The sequence below is a fragment of the Saccopteryx bilineata genome, chromosome 5, assembly GCF_036850765.1.
Source record: "Saccopteryx bilineata isolate mSacBil1 chromosome 5, mSacBil1_pri_phased_curated, whole genome shotgun sequence".
Taxonomy (NCBI): Eukaryota; Metazoa; Chordata; class Mammalia; order Chiroptera; family Emballonuridae; genus Saccopteryx; species Saccopteryx bilineata.
This window is the reverse complement of record NC_089494.1, coordinates 34,060,523-34,081,078: the sequence shown is the minus strand read 5'-3', so window position 1 is coordinate 34,081,078 and position 20,556 is coordinate 34,060,523. Positions and strand designations below refer to the sequence as shown.

Here is a 20,556-nt window from a genome sequence, read left to right as displayed (position 1 = left end):
CGTTGCAGCACCTTAGTTGTTCATTGACTGCTTTCTCATATGTGCCTTGACCGGGGGGCTACAGCATAACGAGTGACCCCTTGCTCAAGCCAGTGACCTTGGACTCAAGCCAGTGACCTTGGGCTTCAAGCCAGCGACCTTTAGGCTCTAGCTAGAGACCACAGGGTCATGTCTATGATCTCACATTCAAGCCAGTGATCCTGCGCCCAAGCTTGTGAGCCTGCACTCAAGCCAATGAGTCTGCCCTCAAGCCGGCAACCTCAGGGTTTCAAACCTGGGTCCTCTGCGTCCCAGTCCAACACTGCACCATGGCCTGGTCAGGCTAAAGCAGCATTTTAGTTAAGTGATTACAGAAAATATCAGCAAGCAGTGACTCTGAACCTTAACTTGTTCTGGTGTTTTCTTTGGCTGATAACCTCTTTTCCATAAGGAGAGGCAATAGAAGGCCTCCTTTTATACTAATTTGGAAAGATGTCACTTGTACAAACTCAAGTTACTGAGGAAGCATGCAATCCATATTTTCTCTCTGTTTCAAATTATTTTTATCCTGCAAAGCTAAGACACATGGAAAGAGACTATAATCCTCTTTAAAATTAAATAAAAATTGAAACACATAGCTGTTATCTTAAGCCCATTACCTGAATAGAGGAAAATTTTTATTTTAATGGGCAATGTCAACTGTGATGACTTCAGGCTTTGTCTATTGACTGACTTACCTGCCAAAGGAATGTTTAAGAAAATCTAAAAGAAAAGATGGTATATTGGTGGAACCTCGCAGAAACAGCAGGATCCAGAGTCTTTAACGACCCCTGCTTTCTTTTCCAGCGCTCACCGGGAGAGAGATACAGGATGCGGAGCAAGCCCTTAGGAATCTGCCTGTTAATTGATTGCATTGGCAATAACAAAGGTAGGTGTGGATGCTGAGTAACTGATCTCCACAGTGAGATCACAGCTATATTCAGCAGCGTGATGAACACTAGCTTCTTCTGTTCCTAACCACTGCCAAAATCTGTATGAAGGGGTGTGCTGCAGAATTTTAGTAATTAGTTAAGTGTGCCATCAGATGAAAAAAAAAAAAGATTGAAAATCACTGGACTAGGGGGAGCTTTGTTCCATGTGGTCATCTAGTAGCTTCATCATCTGAGGGCTCGGAGTTTTGCACAAGATCCTCTCTATCTGGCTGGTGGATGAAGGAAGAGCATGATCTCACATGCTTTGGGGAGCAGGCCTCAAAGTGGTATGCATCGTTGCCACCCACAGTCCACTAGTCAGAACTCACTTATGTGGCCCTGCCTAACCCCACTGGACAAGGAACGTAGTCTAGCTGTGTGTCAGGAGGAAACTGAAAGAGGAATTGGGGAACGCAGCATTTTGTCTGGTACAAAGGCGTAATCTGTGAAAGTGGGTGGGAGTTAGTCACGTCTTTCCATGCCGGAAGCTGTGGCAGGAAGGGCCCAGGGGCCCTCTTAGAAGTAGTGAAGAGAAAGATGTTAGAGGGGATTGCATTAGTGAGCTTTGGCATACATAAAAATAAGTGGGGTTTTTTGTGTTTTTTTTATTTGTTTGTTTGTTTTTTGTTTTTTTTTGTGAGAGAGTGAGAGACACACAAATATTATTTCCTGGGGTAAAATGGAAGGCTTTCTGGCTCCAGTTTTACCAGACACCCCATCGTCTCACCCAGATAGACCATGAAAGCTTTTCTGGGAAACATTAAAAATATGATAAATGTTGTGTTTACTTTGAGACAATGTGTCACCTAGTTCTGCCACCCTATACTTTGGTTGTTGCCCTGAGTCGGTGCTGCCTGTGCGTCACCATTGTTTGGATCTCAAGTCATTCTTTTGCCCAGTTGTTGATGGATGTCTGCCTCCAATGAGATCCATCGCCGGTGATGCATCAAAAGAGGAAATGACATGATGTTTAGTTATTTATCTCTTCCTTGAAAGGATGATCATTCCATCTGTTTCCTTCCAGCTTTCTGACATTCTCTAAAAATGAATCAGAGCTATCTTTTGGACTCACTTAAAATGTTCCCATGGTGATATTTATGGGAAGAGAATCTAACAGAAGATCAAATTAGGAAATATTAGGCCAGACATCACAGGATTTCAGATATGATCTCACTTTATGTCCTATTTTGGTTAGAGGTGGGGAATGCTGTTTCCTCAGCTGTAGCTAAGTATCTTTTCTTTTATAAGATATCTTTTCTTATAATGAGCAACTTCCTGCTTTTAAAGAGATTACATAATTGTTTTCTACCTTTCATTTTAATCAGTCCTGTTTTAATTATTAGAGTTCCCAAGTGCACATGGTACAGGATGCCTACCTGTTGTTTAAAGAGAATTATAAAGAGAAAGCCATGATCTGCTGTGAATTTGTGACTAAAATCCATGGTCTGTGCTGCCTTCCCCTGCTGGGTTATGGGCCTCTTGAGGGCAGGCACTAAACATGTATTTGTATATTTCAGCATTTCAAGAGATGGTTAGAGTTAGGCCCTCGGTGTGAATCATGGCTCTGCCATGTTCTAGTTTGTAACCTTGGGCAATTTTTCTCTCTCTGTTTTAATTTCTCTCCTGTAAAATAGGGTGATAACAGACCTCCCTCATAGAGAAGGTGGGAAGAGTGAATGGGTAAAGGACGTAGAGCGTGCCTCGCAAACTGTAAACACACAAGCTAACATTATTCTTCCAATTTTTTTGTTTAATTTTAGTTGCAAACTACTAAGCTAGAACTTGCATGGCTTTTGCATGGTGCATGAAGTCTGACCGCAGAATGAGTGAGGGACTGGAGAACTGGGGACCTGAGGTCTGCACTGGGCTTGGCTGAGTGGGGTGGGTCCCCACAGGGTGGAGCTAAGCGGAATGGAGGCATTAACTTCTGAGGAAATACCCAGGTGGGAAGCTAGGCAGACTGCTCTTACTGGTCATCAGTATGAACGGGCTTGGCAGAGAATGAAAATCTGAGTACAAGGCCAGCGCAGGGTGAAGGAGGGCAGGAAGACCTGGTTAGAGAGAAAGATGGAAAGGAACGTAGAATCGGAGGTGGAGCTGGGGCACCTATGTCATTGGCCTGAGGTATGAGCAGGTATTGCCCTCTGGTATGTCTGCTTCCTTGGCTTAGCCTTCTCTGCCTCTGGGAACAAAACAAATAACAGGGCTCTAGGCCTCTTCTACAGGTGGCCAATAACAGATAAGAAATAAGACAGCACCCTTTCCTCCCCTTGTGCTGTGGCTTTTCTCTGCTGAGGAGTCCCGAATCCATCACTCGCCTGGCTCAGGCTCATAGGCAACAGCACAGTCTCTTCTCACCCCTCTCCACAGGCCTCCAGCTCTTCATTTCCCTGCTCCCCTCCTGCTGAGTTTTCACCGGGCCTGAAATCCTGGTTTGGTTGACAGTAGTCCTAATTATGCCCAACACTCCTCATTTCTTCATTTCCGTATGAACAGCATGGGAGACTTCATCTAAAATGATTAGGTGGCACTTGACCAGTGGTGGTGCAGTGGATTGAGCATCGGCCTGAGATGCTGAGGGCCTCAGTTCCAAACCCCAAAGTTGCCACCCTAAAAACTGGCTTGCCAGTTTGAAGCACGGGGTTGCGGGCTTGAGCGGAGGATCATTGACAAGATCCCAGGGTTGCTGGCTTGAGCCCAAAGTCACTGGCTTGACGTCCAAGGTTACTGGCTTGAGCTCAAGGTCTCTGGTTAGAACAAGGGGTCACTAGCTTGGCTTGAGCCTGCCGGTCAAGGCACATATGAGAAGCAATCAAACAACTAAAGTGAAGCAACTATGAGTTGATGCTTCTCATCTCTCTCCTCTCCCTCTCTCTCCTTTCCTATATCATTCTCTGTAAAAAAAAAAATTTTTTTTTTAATAGAAAATAAAATAAATAAAAGGATTAGGTGGGGTTTCCTTTGTTTCTTGCCAAGTTAACTTTGTCATGTTGTTAACATTGAACATTTGGGAGGATTGTAGGAGTCTGGTAATAAATATTATTGCCAACTGAAACAAGGAATCTGAAAGAAACTGTCAGCAGTACAATAAAGCTAACTTGGGAGTGATAATGATCTGATTGTAAAATTTATTAAAGATCTTCTATGTGCCAAGTACTTTGCTAATTCCTTCACATAGGTTCTCACTTAAACTTTATAAATAATACTGTAAGATAGGTACTATTATCCCCACTTTCAAGGGAGCAAGCAGAGCACAGTGAACTCCCTAACTTCTCTAGTGACTGATAGAGCTGGAATTTGAAAGCTTGTCTCCAAAGCCTTTGCTCATAGCTACTTTGCTATAATGTTAGTTCCATGATGTTGGGGAGCTTGTCCATCCCTTTTATTTTGTCTCCATTTTCTGGAACAGCACCTGGCACATAAAAGGCTCATAAGTATTTGGTGGGTAATGAATGAAGGAGTAAGCCCTTCCCAATCTCAATGAATTCCTTTCTATCTGCAGAATTAAGAAGACTCTCTTACACCTATCTTCTGTCCTCAAAAAATGAGACTTTTATCCAGAGATTATGCAAAACCCCAAAACATTTATAGATTTATTCTTCCTTTATTTCATAAATGTTCTTTCTCTCTCTCTCTCTTTTTGTGTGACAGAGACAGAGAGAGGGACAAATAGGGACAGACAGACAGGAAGGGAGAGAGATGAGAAGCATCAGTTCTTTGCATTGTGGTACCTTAGTTGTTTATTAGTTGCTTTCTCATATGTGCCTTGACCCAGGGGGCTCAAGCTAGCGATCTTGGGCTCAAGCCAGCGACCTTGGGTTCAAGCCAGTGACCTTTGGGCTCAGGGCAGCAACCATGGGATCTATGATCCCACACTCAAGCCAGCGACCCTGTGCTCAAGCTGGTAAGCCTGCGCTTAAGCCGGTGACCTCAGCACTTCAAACCTAGGTCCAATGCTTTGTCCACTGTGCCACTGCCTGGTCAGGCTATCTTATAAATGTTTATAGAGCACTTACTATTTGCAAAACTCCATGAAACAAATATAGAGGCAATGAGGTGGAGCCTGGTCTCAGAGTCAAGTTGTGAACAAAGATAAGGTGATTTTTGCCTGACCAGGCAACGAAGAATTGATGTTTCTCATCTCTCTCCCTTCCTGTCTGTCTGTCCTTATCTGTCCCTCTCTCTGACTCTGTCTCCGCCACACACACACACACACACACACAAAAGGTGATTTTTTGGTGGTTGTTCTTGAGAAGAATCCTCATAGAGGTCAGTCACCACTTCTTGGAGCAGACATGAGGCTTAGGGATTTGGGGCTAACTATCTCAGTTTGGTAGAATTAAAAAACAAGTCCTGGTGTTGCATCGTCTGCGCCAGGCCCTAGTTCATGCTGCTTGACGTAGTGCTGACTTTTGATATTGGTAGGACTAAAGAAGTGAATGTCTTGTGTCATAGACAGATGAACTCTGGGCCTTGATCTAAAGCAGGGGTCCCCAAACTACGGCCCGCGGGCCACATGCAGCCCCCTGAGGCCATTTATCCGGCCCCCGCCGCACTTCTGGAAGGGGCACCTCTTTCATTGGTGGTCAGTGAGAGGAGCACATATCACTTGTTATGGCTAGCAGTGACAAATATGGAACCGGATATTGACCAGCTCATTAGCCAAAAGCAGGCCCATAGTTACCATTGAAATACTGGTCAGCTTGTTGATTTAAATTTACTTGTTCTTTATTTTAAATATTGTATTTGTTCCTGTTTTTTTTTTTTTTTTTTTTTTTTTTACTTTAAAATAAGATATGTTCAGTGTGCATAGGGATTTGTTCATAGTTTTTTTTATAGTCCGGCCCTCCAATGGTCTGAGGGACAGTGAACTGGCCCCCTGTGTAAAAAGTTTGGGGACCCCTGATCTAAAGCTCTGGTTGGTTTGTAGGCTCTTGAATAAAAGATGATGTTTGCAGATTTTATGAAGTGTTTCTTCCTCTTTCTTTTCTCCCTGTATCTTTTTGAAAAGCTTGAAGATTGTTTTGTACCTTTTAACTAGGAGAAGACTTTGATTTTTCTAGTGGATGCTGCATATTTCCCTTTAAATCCTGAATAAGCAAACTTCCTCTTCTAACAGAGCAACAGGAAACATGAAAGCCAGAAGTAGTTTGTGGGTGTAGTTTGCGGGTGGTGCTGACCCTTCACTAACAGCCACATGCTGACTGCACGGCCAGAAGGAAAACCACCATCATTTCAGAAAGTTGGTTTCTTTCTCTCTTTCTTTCTTTCTTTCTTTCTTTCTTTCTTTCTTTCTTTCTTTCTTTCTTTCTTTCTCTCTCTCTCTCTCTCTCCTTCCTTCCTTCCTTCCTTCCTTCCTTCCTTCCTTCCTTCCTTCCTTCCTTCCTTCCTTCCTTCTTTCTTTCTTTCTTTCTTTCTTTCTTTCTTTTTCTTTCTCTTTTTTTCTTCCTTCCTTTCTTTTTTCTTTTCTTTCTCCCTTCCTTCCTTCCTGTCTTTCTCCCTTCCTTCCTTCCTTCCTTCCTTCCTTCCTTCCTTCCTTCCTTCCTTCCTTTCTTCCTTCCTTCCTTCCTCCCTCCCTCCCTCCCTCCCTCCCTCCCTCCCTCCCTCCCTCCCTCCCTCCCTTCTTTCCTCCCTCCCTCCCTTTCTCCCTCCCTCCCTCCCTCCCTCCCTCCCTCCCTCCCTCCCTCCTTTTCTCCCTCCCTCCCTCTCTCCTTCTCTCTCCCTTTCTCTCTCTCTCTTTTTTCCTTTCTTTTCAGAGTATGTTTATTAAAGCTGGAGACAATGAAACAAGGAGGGCTTAGGGCAGAAGAAACAACAGGAGAGAACCTAGATGGGGCTGCTTTGGCTTTAGAAATATTAACAGTAAAGAAAGGGGAGGCCTTGGAGACAAGGTCAGAGGACTAGCCTAGGACAAGTTGCCACTGCCCACCGCGCCCCTGGTTGGTAGTCTCCTGGGGACCCTAAGAGTTTAGGAGGTGCTCGCCTGTGGGAGAAGAAGGGATGGAAGGGAAAGGCCTGTGTATACTCCTGGGAGGCAGAATGCCAGAAAGTGGGTTTCTAAAGAAGAATTCAAGTTTACAAAGATAGGACTAGGTCAGGAGTGTAATTTCCAGGGTGAGCAGAATGAGGACTGCAGTGAGTTGAAGTTTTATTTTCCACTCAGCCCCCAAGTTTTTTCCCCCTTCTTTGTGGGAAAGCACAAGGCTGTGATGGTGCTATAGAAGACACAGAATCTGACTGCTCTGAGCCCAGTCATTGTAGTTTTGGGCATAGAGACCTCTCACTGGGTTCCAAGGAGGTAGATTTCATAAGAGACATGCACTACAGGCTCTGTGATTTGAAATGGCTGCTTTTATTTTCTTTAAAATGATTATCTTATATTTATAAGCACTCACAGTTTGTAAAACGTCTTGACAGAAAGCTCACTGGATCTGCACAACCACCTTTTGAAGGACATAGTATATATAAGTATTAGTATTAATTCCATTTTATAGATGAGCAAACGAATGCTGTAACTTGTTCAATCACATTGTTACCACCCCCTTGATCCTATACATTAGACAGGGCTATCCCTGCATTCTTGCTGGCCCAAAGAAGAAAGTCACAGTTCTTAACTAGCATCAGTCACCACGCCACCTCACAGTCTGATAGAGGAAAGATGGGATATTGACGGGAAATGTCAGCTGCAGTGACATCAGGCTGGTCTTTTGAGTGACTGTCTTGCCAGAGGGTTATTTAGAAGATGCCCCATCTTGGTCTGAGGCCCAGCCATATTTGATGTTCTTATTGTCCTACTCTTGCCATTGGGGACCGATATCATGTTTGGCTTCACGTCCCGCTTTAGCCTTATTTTCTCCTGTTCTATTAGGTAAGGACTTCCTACCGTGACTTCAGATTCCCACCCCCTTCATAGCTCCTCTGCTGATGTAAGTTAGTGCTTAGTCCTCTTTCAGGACGAGGCAAAGTTCAGGCCCAGCAAACAGGGTGAGGAACCAGGTCTTAAACTTAGATCTTGTGATTCCAAGACTGGTTCCTCCTCTGCCCTGTATCACATAGCTGCCTGCTCACTGCCACGTAACAGCTGCCGCTCCAGCAGAAACCCACAGGGAGCCCACGTGAGGGCAACAGATGGGAGGCACAGGACAGCATCTGTCCCGTCCTGACCGCACCCCTGCTTATCAACATGGAAAGAGACTACGGCTTTCTTTCTTTTAAGCCCCCCCCCCCCCCGTTTTTAATGTCTATTTTATTGATTTGAGAAAAAGAGGAGGGAAGGAGAGAGAGGGAGAGAGACAGGAACAGCGATCTGTTCGGGAATTGACTGGCAACCTTTGAGCTTCGGGATGACGCTCTACCCATCTGAGCCATCTGGCCAGGGCTCGAGGACTTTTTGGTAAGGGAGAAAATCTATCAGTGAAGAGAGGGTTTTGAAAGGAGGAAACCATTCTGAGATAACAAATAAACAAAGCTTTAAAGCTGGTGTTTCCCTATTTGCTTCTGCCCCCTGGAGGAGAGAATATTCCACAACTAGAGATACCTGAGTCCCGAAAGGAACCATTTGCAATAAAACAGTAGTAATTGGAACTCGGAACCTCGTCCAGGTTGTCTTGTTGTACACTCCCAGGTTTCAACCTGAACACAGTGCTGGCGACCGAAGCCCTGCCCACACCCACAGGCAATGGCCAGGGGCGGGGCTGCTAAGCCTTTTCTGCTACACTGAGATTCTATGAGGACGAGTTATTTAGTAGGGTATCAGCAGCCTGTGTATCATGTCCCTCATTTCCCTGCTAGTACTTATTTATCATAGGGTTTTAAGGAGATTGGCATCTTATTTATATCTCTTCATTATTATGTGATATATATATATATATATTTCATTTTTTTCACCCTTACCTGTGGGCTAGGCAGAGGAGAAGAGTAAGTAGTCCCACTACAGTCTTGTATATTTATTTATTTCAGAGAGAGAGAGAAACATTGATTTGTTGTTCCACTTATTTATGCATTTATTGGTTGATTGTTCTATGTGCCCTGACCAGGGATAGAATCTGCAGCCTTGGTGTACTGGGACCATGCTCTAACCAACTGAGCTACCTGACCAGGGCTACAGTCTTAAGTCATGGTTTTTGCCATTCCCTTTTTCTGACAGGAGAGACCAAAGGACTTAGCTGATAAATTATTTATTTAATAATGTGTACAAATCACTCCAACTGTAGTGGCTTGGAAGAACAATACTAATATCTCTCACAGTTCCTGTGCATTGGGAATTTACAAATGGCTTAGACGGGCTCTTCTGGCCCAGAGTCTCTCAGGAGGGAGTGGTCAGATGTCAGCCAGGGTTGGCTGTCAGAGGCTCAAGTGGGATTAGAGGGTCTTCTTAGGTGGCTCACTCACGTGGCTGGGGAGCTCTTGTTCTTTATGTGGGCCTCTGCATGGGACTTCTTTTTTTTTTTTTTTTTTTTTACAGAGACAGAGAGAGAGTCAGAGAGAGGGATAGACAGGGACAGACAGACAGGAACGGAGAGATGAGAAGCATCAATCATTAGTTTTTCGTTGTGCATTGCGACACCTTAGCTGTTCATTGAGTGCTCTCTCATATGTGCCCTGACCACAGGCCTTCAGCAGACCGAGTAACCCCTTGCTCGAGCCAGCGACCTTGGGTCCAAGCTGGTGAGCTTTTGCTCAAACCAGATGAGCCCATGCTCAAGCTGGCGACCTCGAGGTTTCGAACCTGGGTCCTCCGCATCCCAGTCCGACGCTCCATCCACTGCGTCACCGCCTGGTCAGGCTGCATGGGACTTCTTGAGTGTTCTTGGGACAGGGCAGCTGGCTTTCCCTAGGGTGAGCAGTTCAAAAGAGTAAAGGAACCAGGAGGAAGCCATATCCGTTTTGGGATCTAGCTTTGGAAGTCAGATTATCCCTTCAGCCACGTTTCATTCATTAGAAACAAGTTAACAAGTGTGGTCCGCATTCAAGAGGAGGGAATTACACTCTATCTTCTTATTAATTTTTATTTTTTTAAGTGAGAGAAAGGGAGATAGTGAGGTAGACTCCTGTGTGCACCCTGACCAGGATCCACCTGACAACCCCATCAGGGGTGGGTGCTTGAGTTAGCACCTCAGACTGATGTGATCCAACAGAACTATCCTCAGCCCCGGGATCCACACTCGAAACAACTGAGCCACTGGCTGCAGGAGGGGAAGAGGGAGAGAAGAGGAAAGGGGAAGGGGAGGGAAAGCAGATGGTCACTTCTGTGTGCCCTTACCAGGAATCAAGCCCAGGATGTCCCTACACCAGGCCGATGCTCTACCTATTGAGCCACCGGCCGGAGCCAACTCTCTATCCTTTTAAGGGAGGAATGTCAAAGAATTTGTGGACATATTTAAAACTGCCATGTATGGTAGGATGTGGGGCCACAGTTAAACCCAGCTCTCCTGAGTAGAAAGTTCTACTAGACCCTCTGTGAATGTGTCTAGACACTGCTCACAGGCTGTGTGGATTAAATTCAGAGCACTCAGGCCAGCTCTTATATCTGTCCAGTGGCTGTTATTCCAGCTTTTTTTTTTTTACCCAAAGCTGTGTTTCTTTTCCTGCCTTTTATCTTTTTCTTATTTCCTGCTGAGAAGCCAGAAGAGAAATTGCAATTGCTTACTTTCACTTGAATATTTTACTAGTGGTCCGCAAAGTTTGCAGGGCAAGAAAGAGAAAACTATTGGTTGAAGCTGTGAGTCTTTGAATTATTTGCAACTACCTAGACTTCAAATTGTTTCCATTTAGTGTAGAGAATTGAGAATTTATAGTAAACAATTACATGGTACCTTCAGTTATGTATCTCCCCTTGCTGTTTCTTTGTGCTGCCTAAACTAGTAGGAAATGGGACCCCTTTGTTCCTTGTTGGAGGTAATGTCTGTTCTAATTACTGTTGTGTTGTTTGGTTTGGGGTGAATGCAGTGATAGGCTTCTGGAAGACCATTCTCTAGGAAAGAAGAGAGGTGGGCTCATAGTCACAAGACAGAAACAAACCCAAAGAACTTCATGGGCTAATAGCTGGGCGACAGATTGAGTTAGTAGATGCTCGTTTAGCCTGTGGGCTTAGAACAGAACAGTTTTTTGCTCCACAAATGAACTAAAGACTGGAGGCATCTCTCAGACATGGAACAGACACTTAATTGATGGCTCAAAAGAATGTGAAATTTTTGAGTGAGGAAGAAAAAGATGTCTCTTTTTGCTGTTGGAAAGATAAAATAGTTCAGGAAGCTGTGTTTATTTCTCCAATGAAGGTAAACTGAGCGGATGGGAATGAAATGGACTGGGTAACTGGGTTGAGTGTTTAGGGTTTCAAGGCCATAGAAGCTTCTAGAACAGTGGTTCTCAACCTGTGGGTCGTGTCCCCGGCAGGGTCGCCTAAAGCCATCGGAAAATACATAATGCATATCAGGTATTTACATTCCGAATCATAACTGTAGCAAAATTACAGTTATGAAGTAGCCACCAAAATTATTTTTTGGTTTGGGGTCACCGCAACATGAGGAACTGTATTGCGGGGTCACGGCATTAGAAAGGTTGAGAACCACTGTTCTAGAATATGGACAAAAAGATTTTTAAAAAAAAATAAGGAACTAATTTTTTTTTTTTTTTTTTTGCAAGGAGAGAGTCAGAGAGAGGGATAGATAGGGACAGACAGACAGGAATGGAGAGAGATGAGAAGCATCAATCATCAGTTTTTCATTGCAACACCTTAGTTGTTCATTGATTGCTTTCTCATATGTGCTTGACCGTGGGCCTTCAGCAGACCAAGTAACGCCTTGCTCGAGCCAGCGACCTTGGGTCCAAGCTGGTGAGCTCTTTGCTCAAACTAGATGAGCCCGTGCTCAAGCTGGCGACCTCAGAGTCTTGAACCTGGGTCCTTCCGTATCCCAGTCTGAAGCCCTATCCAATGCGCCACCGCCTGGTCAGGCAGGAACTTATTTTTATTGAGCACCAGAAGCTTTATTTGTTTATCTCACTTAATCCTCACAGAATTCTTATAGGGTGAGTATCATCCCTTCCATTTAAAGCCAGGAAAACCCCCTTCCGAAAGAGAATGCAGCCCATAGGTGTGACAAAGTCAGCAGACTCAAAGTCTGCTTTTCCTACTGCCTTTCAGTGTTTCTGGAGACAAAGTCAATCCAGGATTCCCGAAAACTAGGAGAAGAATCATTGGGGGAACTGTAGGAAATCTTGGTCAAAGGTTCTCACTGCTTGGTTGGAGGTTACACTGTGAAGCTGGTCATGAGAGGAATTAGAGGGTCTGAAAATGGTTATATCTTTGGGCCTCCATATCATCCGACAGCAGGTGGAGGAGAGGGAACTTGTGACCCATGCCACCCTTTCTGCAGCTGTTTGGATCTGGGTTTGGATCTAAGCTTTGCAAATGTGTCCATTCTTATGTACTTGTCTGTTGTTTTTCCCCCAGAGGTTCTTCAGGACACCTTCACGTTCTTGGGCTATGAAGTGCTGTGTTACTCACATCTGACTATGAACAATATAATTCATGTTCTTTGCCAAGTTGCCCATATGCCTCAACATCAAGACTACGACAGCTTTGTGTGTGTCCTGGTGAGCCGAGGGGACTCTCAGAGCATGTTTGGCGTGGATCAGAGTCACTCAGGATTCCGTTTGGATCAAATCAGGAGGATGTTTACGGGAGATGCATGCCCTTTTCTCTTAGGAAAGCCAAAGCTCTTTTTTATTCAGATCTATGCCAAGTCAGAGAGCCGCGTGGAGGACAGCAGCTCCCTGGAGGTGGATGGGCCAGCAGTGAACAATATGGAATCCAAGGCAAAGAGGCCCGGGCCCTGCAGGGTGCACCAAGAAGCTGACTTCTTCTGGAGCGTGTGCAAAGCAGATGTGTCTCTGCTGGAGCGGCCCTCCAGCCCACCGTCCCTGTACCTGCAGTGCCTCTCCCAAACCCTGCGGCAGGGAAGGTGAGCCACAGGGGACATGGGCAGTGTCTGGACCACTTGTTTACTTTCCTGTTACTGAGACGGAAATGACCGCTGCCATGCGTGCTGGATGCTCTTCTCGGCAGAGAGGAAAGGGGGTTTTCCATTCCCCGTTGGGGTTACCTCAGGAGTATGAACAGACCCTGCGCAGTGTGTAAATGCTTTGTGCTTTAGGAGGTCACTTATTAGTCAGCTTATACTTTGGATATTTTTCTTCAAAATTAAGATATTTGTTATTTTTTCTTCCTATAAAAGTGATACACACTTTTTTTTTTTTTTTTTTGTATTTTTCTGAAGCTGGAAACGGGGAGGCAGTCAGACTCCCACAAGCGCCTGACTGAGATCCACCCGGCATGCCCACCAGGGGGCGATGCTCTGCCCATCCAGGGCGTCGCTCTGTCGTGACCAGAGCCACTCTAGCGCCTGGGGCAGAGGCCACAGAGCCATCCCCAGCGCCCGGGCCATCTTTGCTCCAATGGAGCCTCGGCTGGGGGAGTGGAAGAGAGAGACAGAGAGGAAGGAGAGGGGGAGGGGTGGAGAAGCAGATGGGCGCCTCTTCTGTGTGCCCTGACCGGGAATCGAACCCGGGACTCCTGCACGCCAGGCCAACGCTCTACCACTGAGACAACCGGCCAGGGCGTGATACACACTTTTATTGAAAAAAAAAAAGAATTAAAAATAGATGCTGAAAACAGAACATAAGAAGCAGTTATTAATCCTGCTTTTAGAACCAACCTATGTTAACGAAATCTTGGTATATTGCTTTCCAGATCTTCTTGGATGCCCACGCAATCATTTATTAACATTTTAAAGCCAAAATAGAGTCATCATCTACTATTACTTTATAATCTACGTTTAGTTTGTGCAATAGTATTGCACATAATTTTTACATGTCATTGGTCACGTGTCTGTAGCATTGGTTTAATGTCTGCAGAGTAACCCACAATATGGCTCCTAGCTTCAAGTCACTGGGGTGTGTTTTGCTTTCACAAAAAGGAAGTGTTACGGTCTTTGTAGCTCAGTATTTGTTTTGAGCTTTAATTGTTTACTTGAGAATACTCCCAGAGGTGAGATTCCTGTGTCAAACGACATGGATTTTTCAAGCCTCTGATTATTTCCTCATATTGTCCTCCGGGACAGTTGGACAGACCAGCTTGTCCGAGAGTGCCTGCATCCCCACGTTCTCATCAACACGACATACTCTTATATTTCCCCAAATATTTCCTCAAGTCTTGACAATTTGATAGGTAAAAAAATAGAACCTGACTGTTCAGGCCTGTAAATTTTTATTATAGAGACATTTTTGATATTTATTGGCAAGAATACTTTTCTAAGGGAAACATTGGTGACCTGGTTTCCATTTAAACCGAACGAAGCCACACTGTACCTCAAATGTAAGAGTAGCAGTCTTTCCCCCGTTGCTTCCCAATTACAACTTAGAAGGACATTTCTGAGACACCTGTGAAATGCATTTTAGTGTAGTGCTAGGGACCCTAGGAATAGATCTCATGGCCTGTGACCTCCGATACCTCAGTGGTGGTTCAGCAGTAACAGGAGCCCAAGAGTAGGAGTGGTTCCACCTTCCAAGGTGGGTCCTCAGTGGGCCAGCACTATTATTGGCCTTCTCTATGCATCCTGCATTTGCATAGATGGTCCAGGTTGTTAGGCTGGTGTCTCTTCAGAGTAAGACTCAGTTGCCCCTTGGGGAAGGGGACTGAGGTCACTGGGCCAGAGTGCTGCAAGCTAGTTTGAATGACTCACTAAGGAGCTTGTAGAATATTAAGAAAGGAACAATTTCAAAGCACTTTCATATTTGTTGGTTCATTTTACCCTTATGACAGCCTATCTCCTTTTCAGTATTTGAATGGCATTAATTATTGCCTTTCTCTTTCCCTCTAGAAAACGGCCACTTCTGGAACTCCACACTGAACTGAATGCCAGTGTGTACGACTGGAACAGCAGAGTGTCTGATAAGGAGAAGTATTACGTCTGTCTGCAACATACTCTGATAAAGGAAATCATTCTTTCCCCTGCTTGATAGGAGGGACTATAGCTTTTACTAATATTGTTAATATTGTTTCCTTGCTCAGTCTTGCGAAGAAAAATAGATTTGAAACTTTAAAAACTCTGAGTGAATAGCTCAATTGGAGCATCGTCCTGATGCACCAAGGTTGTGAATTTGATTCCTGATCAAGGCACATACACAAGAATCAACCATATGTTGTGCGCCAACACAACTCCTAATTCTGCAAGTCTCAAGTGGGAACTGTGGAGGATTAGAAAATAAACACAGAAAGAAAACAGTTGGGATTGGGAGGCTTCCTGTAAACTGATGACCTACAAGAGCAAGCCTGTACCCCCAAAACACTTTATTTATCCTGCAGAGGGCAAAGCCATTTGAAAAACAAAGAGATCTCTGATACAAAGTTTCATTTCTGAGGCAAACCAAGAATTCTCCCAAGAGCCCAAGGAAACCCTCCACCCGGCATAACATTTTAACTTCACAAAACAAAGGATAAAAAGAAAACTGCCTCCAGTCTCTTCAAGGGACATGGGGGACAGGGGAGATGGGATGAGTAGAAACAATCAAGTTCTCAGCTAACATGGAGGATGTGGGGAAGAGCCTAGCCTTTGGCTTAATCCTTAAACTGCAAGGATCTTGGTCAGTTTACAGTCTCCCACAGCCTCTAGAAACCTAATCAATCAAGTGAGGTGGGGAATGGGCAGCAAGGACTGTCAGCTTACTGCCAGTCCCCAACACCTCTGTCCCCCACAAATCTAAACTGCAAGGACTTTGTCATCTTGCAGCCTGTTTGCCACAATATGTCTACTGGCCATCTAGCTGTATATCCCCTTTGGAGAAGACATATGCACTTGATCCTAATCAAAAGGCCTAGAAGCAATAGAGGAAACCTGAAAAGATACTTAATGTCACTTATTATCAGATAAATGCAAATTAAAGCCACAGTAAGATAATCATCTCACGCCATTCTGAAAGATCACCAATAAATCAACAAACAAGTATTGGTGAGTACGTTAGTGGGAATGCAGACTGGTGCAGCCACTATAGAAAATAGTATAAAGTTTTCTCTAAAATTTAAATGGAATTGCCTTATGAGACAATTTCACTTCTGTAAATGTTCTGAAGAAAGCTGAAACACTAATTTAAAAGAATATATGTATCTTATGTTGCAACGTTATTTACAATAGACGATATTTGAAAGCAGCCCAATTGTCTATCAGTAGCTGTGTGGATAAAGAAAGCTGTGGTATGAGCTGACTGCAACGGATAAAGTATTGACCCAGAATGCTAAGGTTATGGGTTTGAAACCTCGAGGTCGCTGGCTTTGAGCGTGGGCTCATCAACTAAGGGTCACTGGCTTGAGCAGGAGATGGTCCACATGATCCCAAAGCTCACCAGCTTGAGCCCAAAGGTTGCTGACATGAAAAGCCCAAGGTCTCTGGCTTTAGCAAGGGAACACTGGTTGACCTTGGTCAAGGCATGTACAAGAAGCTCAGTGTACAACTAAAGGGAAAGCAAACATGAGTTGATGCTTCTCACCCTCTCTCTCCATTACTGTCTCTCTCTCTCTCTCTCTCTCTCTCTCTCTCTCTCTCTCTATATATATATATATATATATATATATATATATATATATATACACACACACACACACATAAATTTAAAAACTTTAAGAAAAAGAAAGTTGTAGTATATCCTTGGCCTGGTGGCTCAGTGGACAGAACATCATCCTAGCACACAGAGGCCACAGGTTTGATCACTGGCCAGGCACAAATGAGAAGCAATCAATGAGTGTACAACTAAATGGAACAACTAAGTGAAACAACTAGTTGATACTTCTTTCTCTCTCTCACCCTTTCTCTCTTTTTCCCTCAAATCAATGGGGAAAAAAAGCTGTTATACATTTACACAATGAAATACTAGTCAGTCATATAAAGAAGGAAATCTTAACCTTTGTGACAGCATGGATGGAGTGGAGAGCATTATAATAACTGAAAAAAGCCAGAACTAATGAACAAAGTGAACTAACAAGCCTGTGGGTGTCCATTCTCCATATAGAAAAGTAAAATCAAAATACAAAACAATAAAATCAGAACATAACAAACACTTAACAACCTAACCTACCAGAACCAACAACAGTTAACCAAATTTTGTGTACTGTCCTGCAAATTTATCTCTGTATATAAGATCTGGATATAAGATGAGGTGACTGTCTTAGTTGGCTAGAGCTGCTATAACGAAGTACCACAGACTGGGTGACTTAAACATTTATATCTCACAGTTCTAGAGACTGGGAAGTTCAAGGTAAAGGTGCCTGCAGGTTTGGTATCTGGTGAAGGACTGCTTCCAGATTTGCAAATGGTCATCTTCTCCGTGTCCTCACATGATAAAGAGCAGAGAGAGAGGGAGTAAGGTCTCTAATTACCTCCCAGAGAACCCACTTCTTAATACCATCACATTGGGGGGCAGGATTTCAACCCATGACTTTAGAGGTAGATGCGTACATTTAGTCCATAACTGTGGCAAAGCCCCTCCATCTGAACTCACTTCTAGGCAGTGAGCTGTAGGTTCTTCCTGGACTGTTATGTTTTGACTTTTAATTTTTTAAAAGAGTTTTAGATGCAAGTTGTTCACTATTCTTTAGTGCACAAAGAATTATCAGCTCATGATATGCCTCATTTTCACTCTCGTGGTTTTCCTTTCCCCCTTCAACCCTGATCTGTACCTTTCTCCTTCCCAGCGCTTGTCATGGGTCAGCACTCCGGTGCATTTGATAGAGGTCTTCAAATATGCACGCACTCAACCTTATAAAATGAGTTTTATATGCTTATGCTTTTATTTTGTATTTTATCTTTTATTTTAAGTTTTAAAAATGTATTTACTTTAGAGAAGGGTGGGGGAGAGAGAGGGAAAGAAAGAGAGAGAAAAGGGGTGGAGGAGCAGGAAGCATCAACTCCCTTGTTTGTTTATTTAAGAGCTCACATGACATTTTACAGCTTATTAGTTGTACTTTTCTTTCTCAAATTTGATGAAATTATGTAAAAGGAGACCATTGTTTAAAATATCACTTAAAGCCTGACCAGGCGGCAGCGCAGTGGAGAGAACATTGGGCTGGGATGCAGGGGACCCAGATTTGAAACCCGAGATTGCTGGCTTGAGCGCAGACTCATCTGTCTTGAGTACAGGCTCACCAGCTTGAGCACGGGGTCACTAGTTTAAGTGTGGGATCATAGACATGACCCCATGGTTGCTGGCTTGAGCCTAAAGATTGCTGGCTTGAAGCCCAAGGTTGCTCACTTGAGCAAGGGGTCACTCGCTCTGCTGTAGCCTCTCCCTCCTCCCCCCTGCCAAAACACATATCAGAAAGCAATCAATGAACAACTTAGGTGCTGCAGTGAAGAATTGATGCTTCTCATCTCTCTCTCTTCCTGTCTGTCTGTCCCTCTCTCTGACTCTCTCTTTGTCTCTGTCACAAAAAAAAAATTTGTGACATGTATGTCCTCACTCAAAGGATTAGCAAAAAACTCACTACTCAAAGGGTTAAGTTTTCATTATTGTTGCTATTTTAAGCATCTTCATCATTCTCACTTTCAAGATGGAACTACTATTACTTCTACAAGTAAAATTGTCTGAAAATTAAATGTATAAAATTCATGTGGGCCCTGGCTGGTGGCTCAGTGGATAGAACCTCCGCCTGGCATATTAACATTCCAGGTTCAATTCCCAGACAGGGTACACAGGGTACATAGGAGAAGCAACCACCTGCTTCTGTCCCCCTCCTCCTCCCCCTCTCTTCTTCTTCCCCTCCTACAGTCATTGGCTTACAATTGGTTCATACCTGGCCCTGGGCACTGAGGATGGCTTGGTTGGTCAGAGTATTGACCTCAGGTGCTAAAAATAGCTTGGTAATTGAACACTGGCCCAAGATGATGTTGCCAGGCAAATCCTGGTCAATCCCAGTTGGGGTGCATACAGCAGTCTGTCTCACTATCTCCCCTCCTCTCACCTAAAAAACAAAAAAATTCATTATGCAATTCATTGTAAAATTCAATGTAAATTGTATGTAATTTTCTTTAACTTGCAAAAAAATTGCAAGCATAAAACAACATACTATTTATATAATCTTTTAGTTCTTTATATATATTTTATATACTATTGAGGTATAAAAAATAATACTGTGTGGGAGACTGCAGTTTGAGGCTTAGCAAAAGGCTAAGTTCTTCCATCAACACCTCTATATTGGCCAAGAAGCTGAGTATTTGCACTCATCCCATCTCCCCACTTCACTTGCTTGCTTAAGTTGCTAGGAACAATTTACATGCCCTTCCTCTCACCCCTTGTTTGTTCTGATGTTGGTTGATTTCAGTTATGCAGGGTGGAGGGTTTCTGCACTTTGGAGAATTCTTGGGTTGCCTTGGAGATGTGTGACTTTGTATTGGAGACTTCCTTATTTGTGTATGGCTATATAATAAAGCAAACTGAGGGCTGTTTTGCTTTGTTCTTGCCATCAGCTTTCAGAAGCCTCTGGATCCCATCCTATTTCTCTTTAAGTCTATTTTCTGCATTCTGCATCATTCTCACTCAGGACCTGGAATTACTAGCTGTGCTGGGTCATGGCAATACTGCACAACGTATTTGAAAATTACTAAGTATATAGGTTTTAAAAGTTCTCATCACAAGAAAAAAAATTCATTACATTGTATATCTGAGACCTATATAATATATAAAATTTAAAAGTTTTAAGAAAAAACTACATACATTTAACAAATTAAATTTCTATATATAAATATCAATAATAAAGGTCATTAAACATTCAACTGAAACCATAAGTCTAATGTATTTGATTTTCTTGTTTTAAACACATTAAAAAATAGGCAAACAATCTTACAGTAATTATAAAGCTTATCAGCATACTTCTTTTTTCTTAAGTTTATATATATATTATTTGACTATTAGCTTTATTTTTTTATTTTTCAATTACAGATTATATTCTATGCTATTTTGTATTAGTTTCAGGTATATAGCAGACTTCTTTACAAAAGTATTTGTACAACTTATTTAGACATTTCTTTTTTAACACTTTTTACTTTTAATTTATTGTGTTGGCGTGGTTTCATGTGTCCCGCATAATATAACACCATCTACACACCACATCATGCCCCCCCATGCTCCATGCAAAGAAAGTCTCTTTTTATCCCCATTTCACCTCCTTTGTCCTCCCTCCTCCTACCTCCATCCCTCCTTTCCCCCTGGGAATTGCTACCCTATTTTCTGTATCTATATGTTATGTATATATAACCTGGCTAATCCCTTCACCTTCTTTGATTATTTTAATTTATATTCCTATTATTTTTCATATTTACCTTTTAATTCTCTAAGGTTAATGATGAGATTCAGTCTTGTGGGACTGGGGAGTGGTTCAGCTCTTCTGAGGCACATGATCTCTAAAAGCTGGTAAGGAAAAAGTCAGGCGTGGAGCTTCCCTGTGGAGTCATCAACCAGAATGTATGCCAAAAGAACGAGAACATTCGTTTTAGGATGGAAGAAACTGAGGCACACAGCTTTTAAGTGACTTGTTCCCAAACCTCAAAGAAAATCAGTG

At 43.3% G+C, this 20,556-nt stretch overlaps 1 protein-coding gene across 8 annotated transcripts in view; it reads left to right on the top strand.

Moving 5' to 3' along the window:
- CFLAR (CASP8 and FADD like apoptosis regulator) overlaps positions 1 to 16,613 on the top strand; it is a 50,537-nt gene extending 33,924 nt beyond the window's left edge. For 7 of the 8 annotated variants that reach the window (XM_066280332.1, XM_066280330.1, XM_066280333.1 and 4 more), the window contains 3 exons: positions 826 to 907; positions 12,403 to 12,913; positions 14,831 to 16,613. In XM_066280332.1, the coding sequence (XP_066136429.1) occupies positions 826 to 907; positions 12,403 to 12,913; positions 14,831 to 14,969 (732 nt within the window). In that variant the 3' untranslated portion in view covers positions 14,970 to 16,613. The remainder of the gene's footprint in view (positions 1 to 825; positions 908 to 12,402; positions 12,914 to 14,830) is intronic. The other variant, XM_066280337.1, reaches the window with a different exon arrangement.
- The last annotated feature ends 3,943 nt before the right edge of the window (positions 16,614 to 20,556 follow it).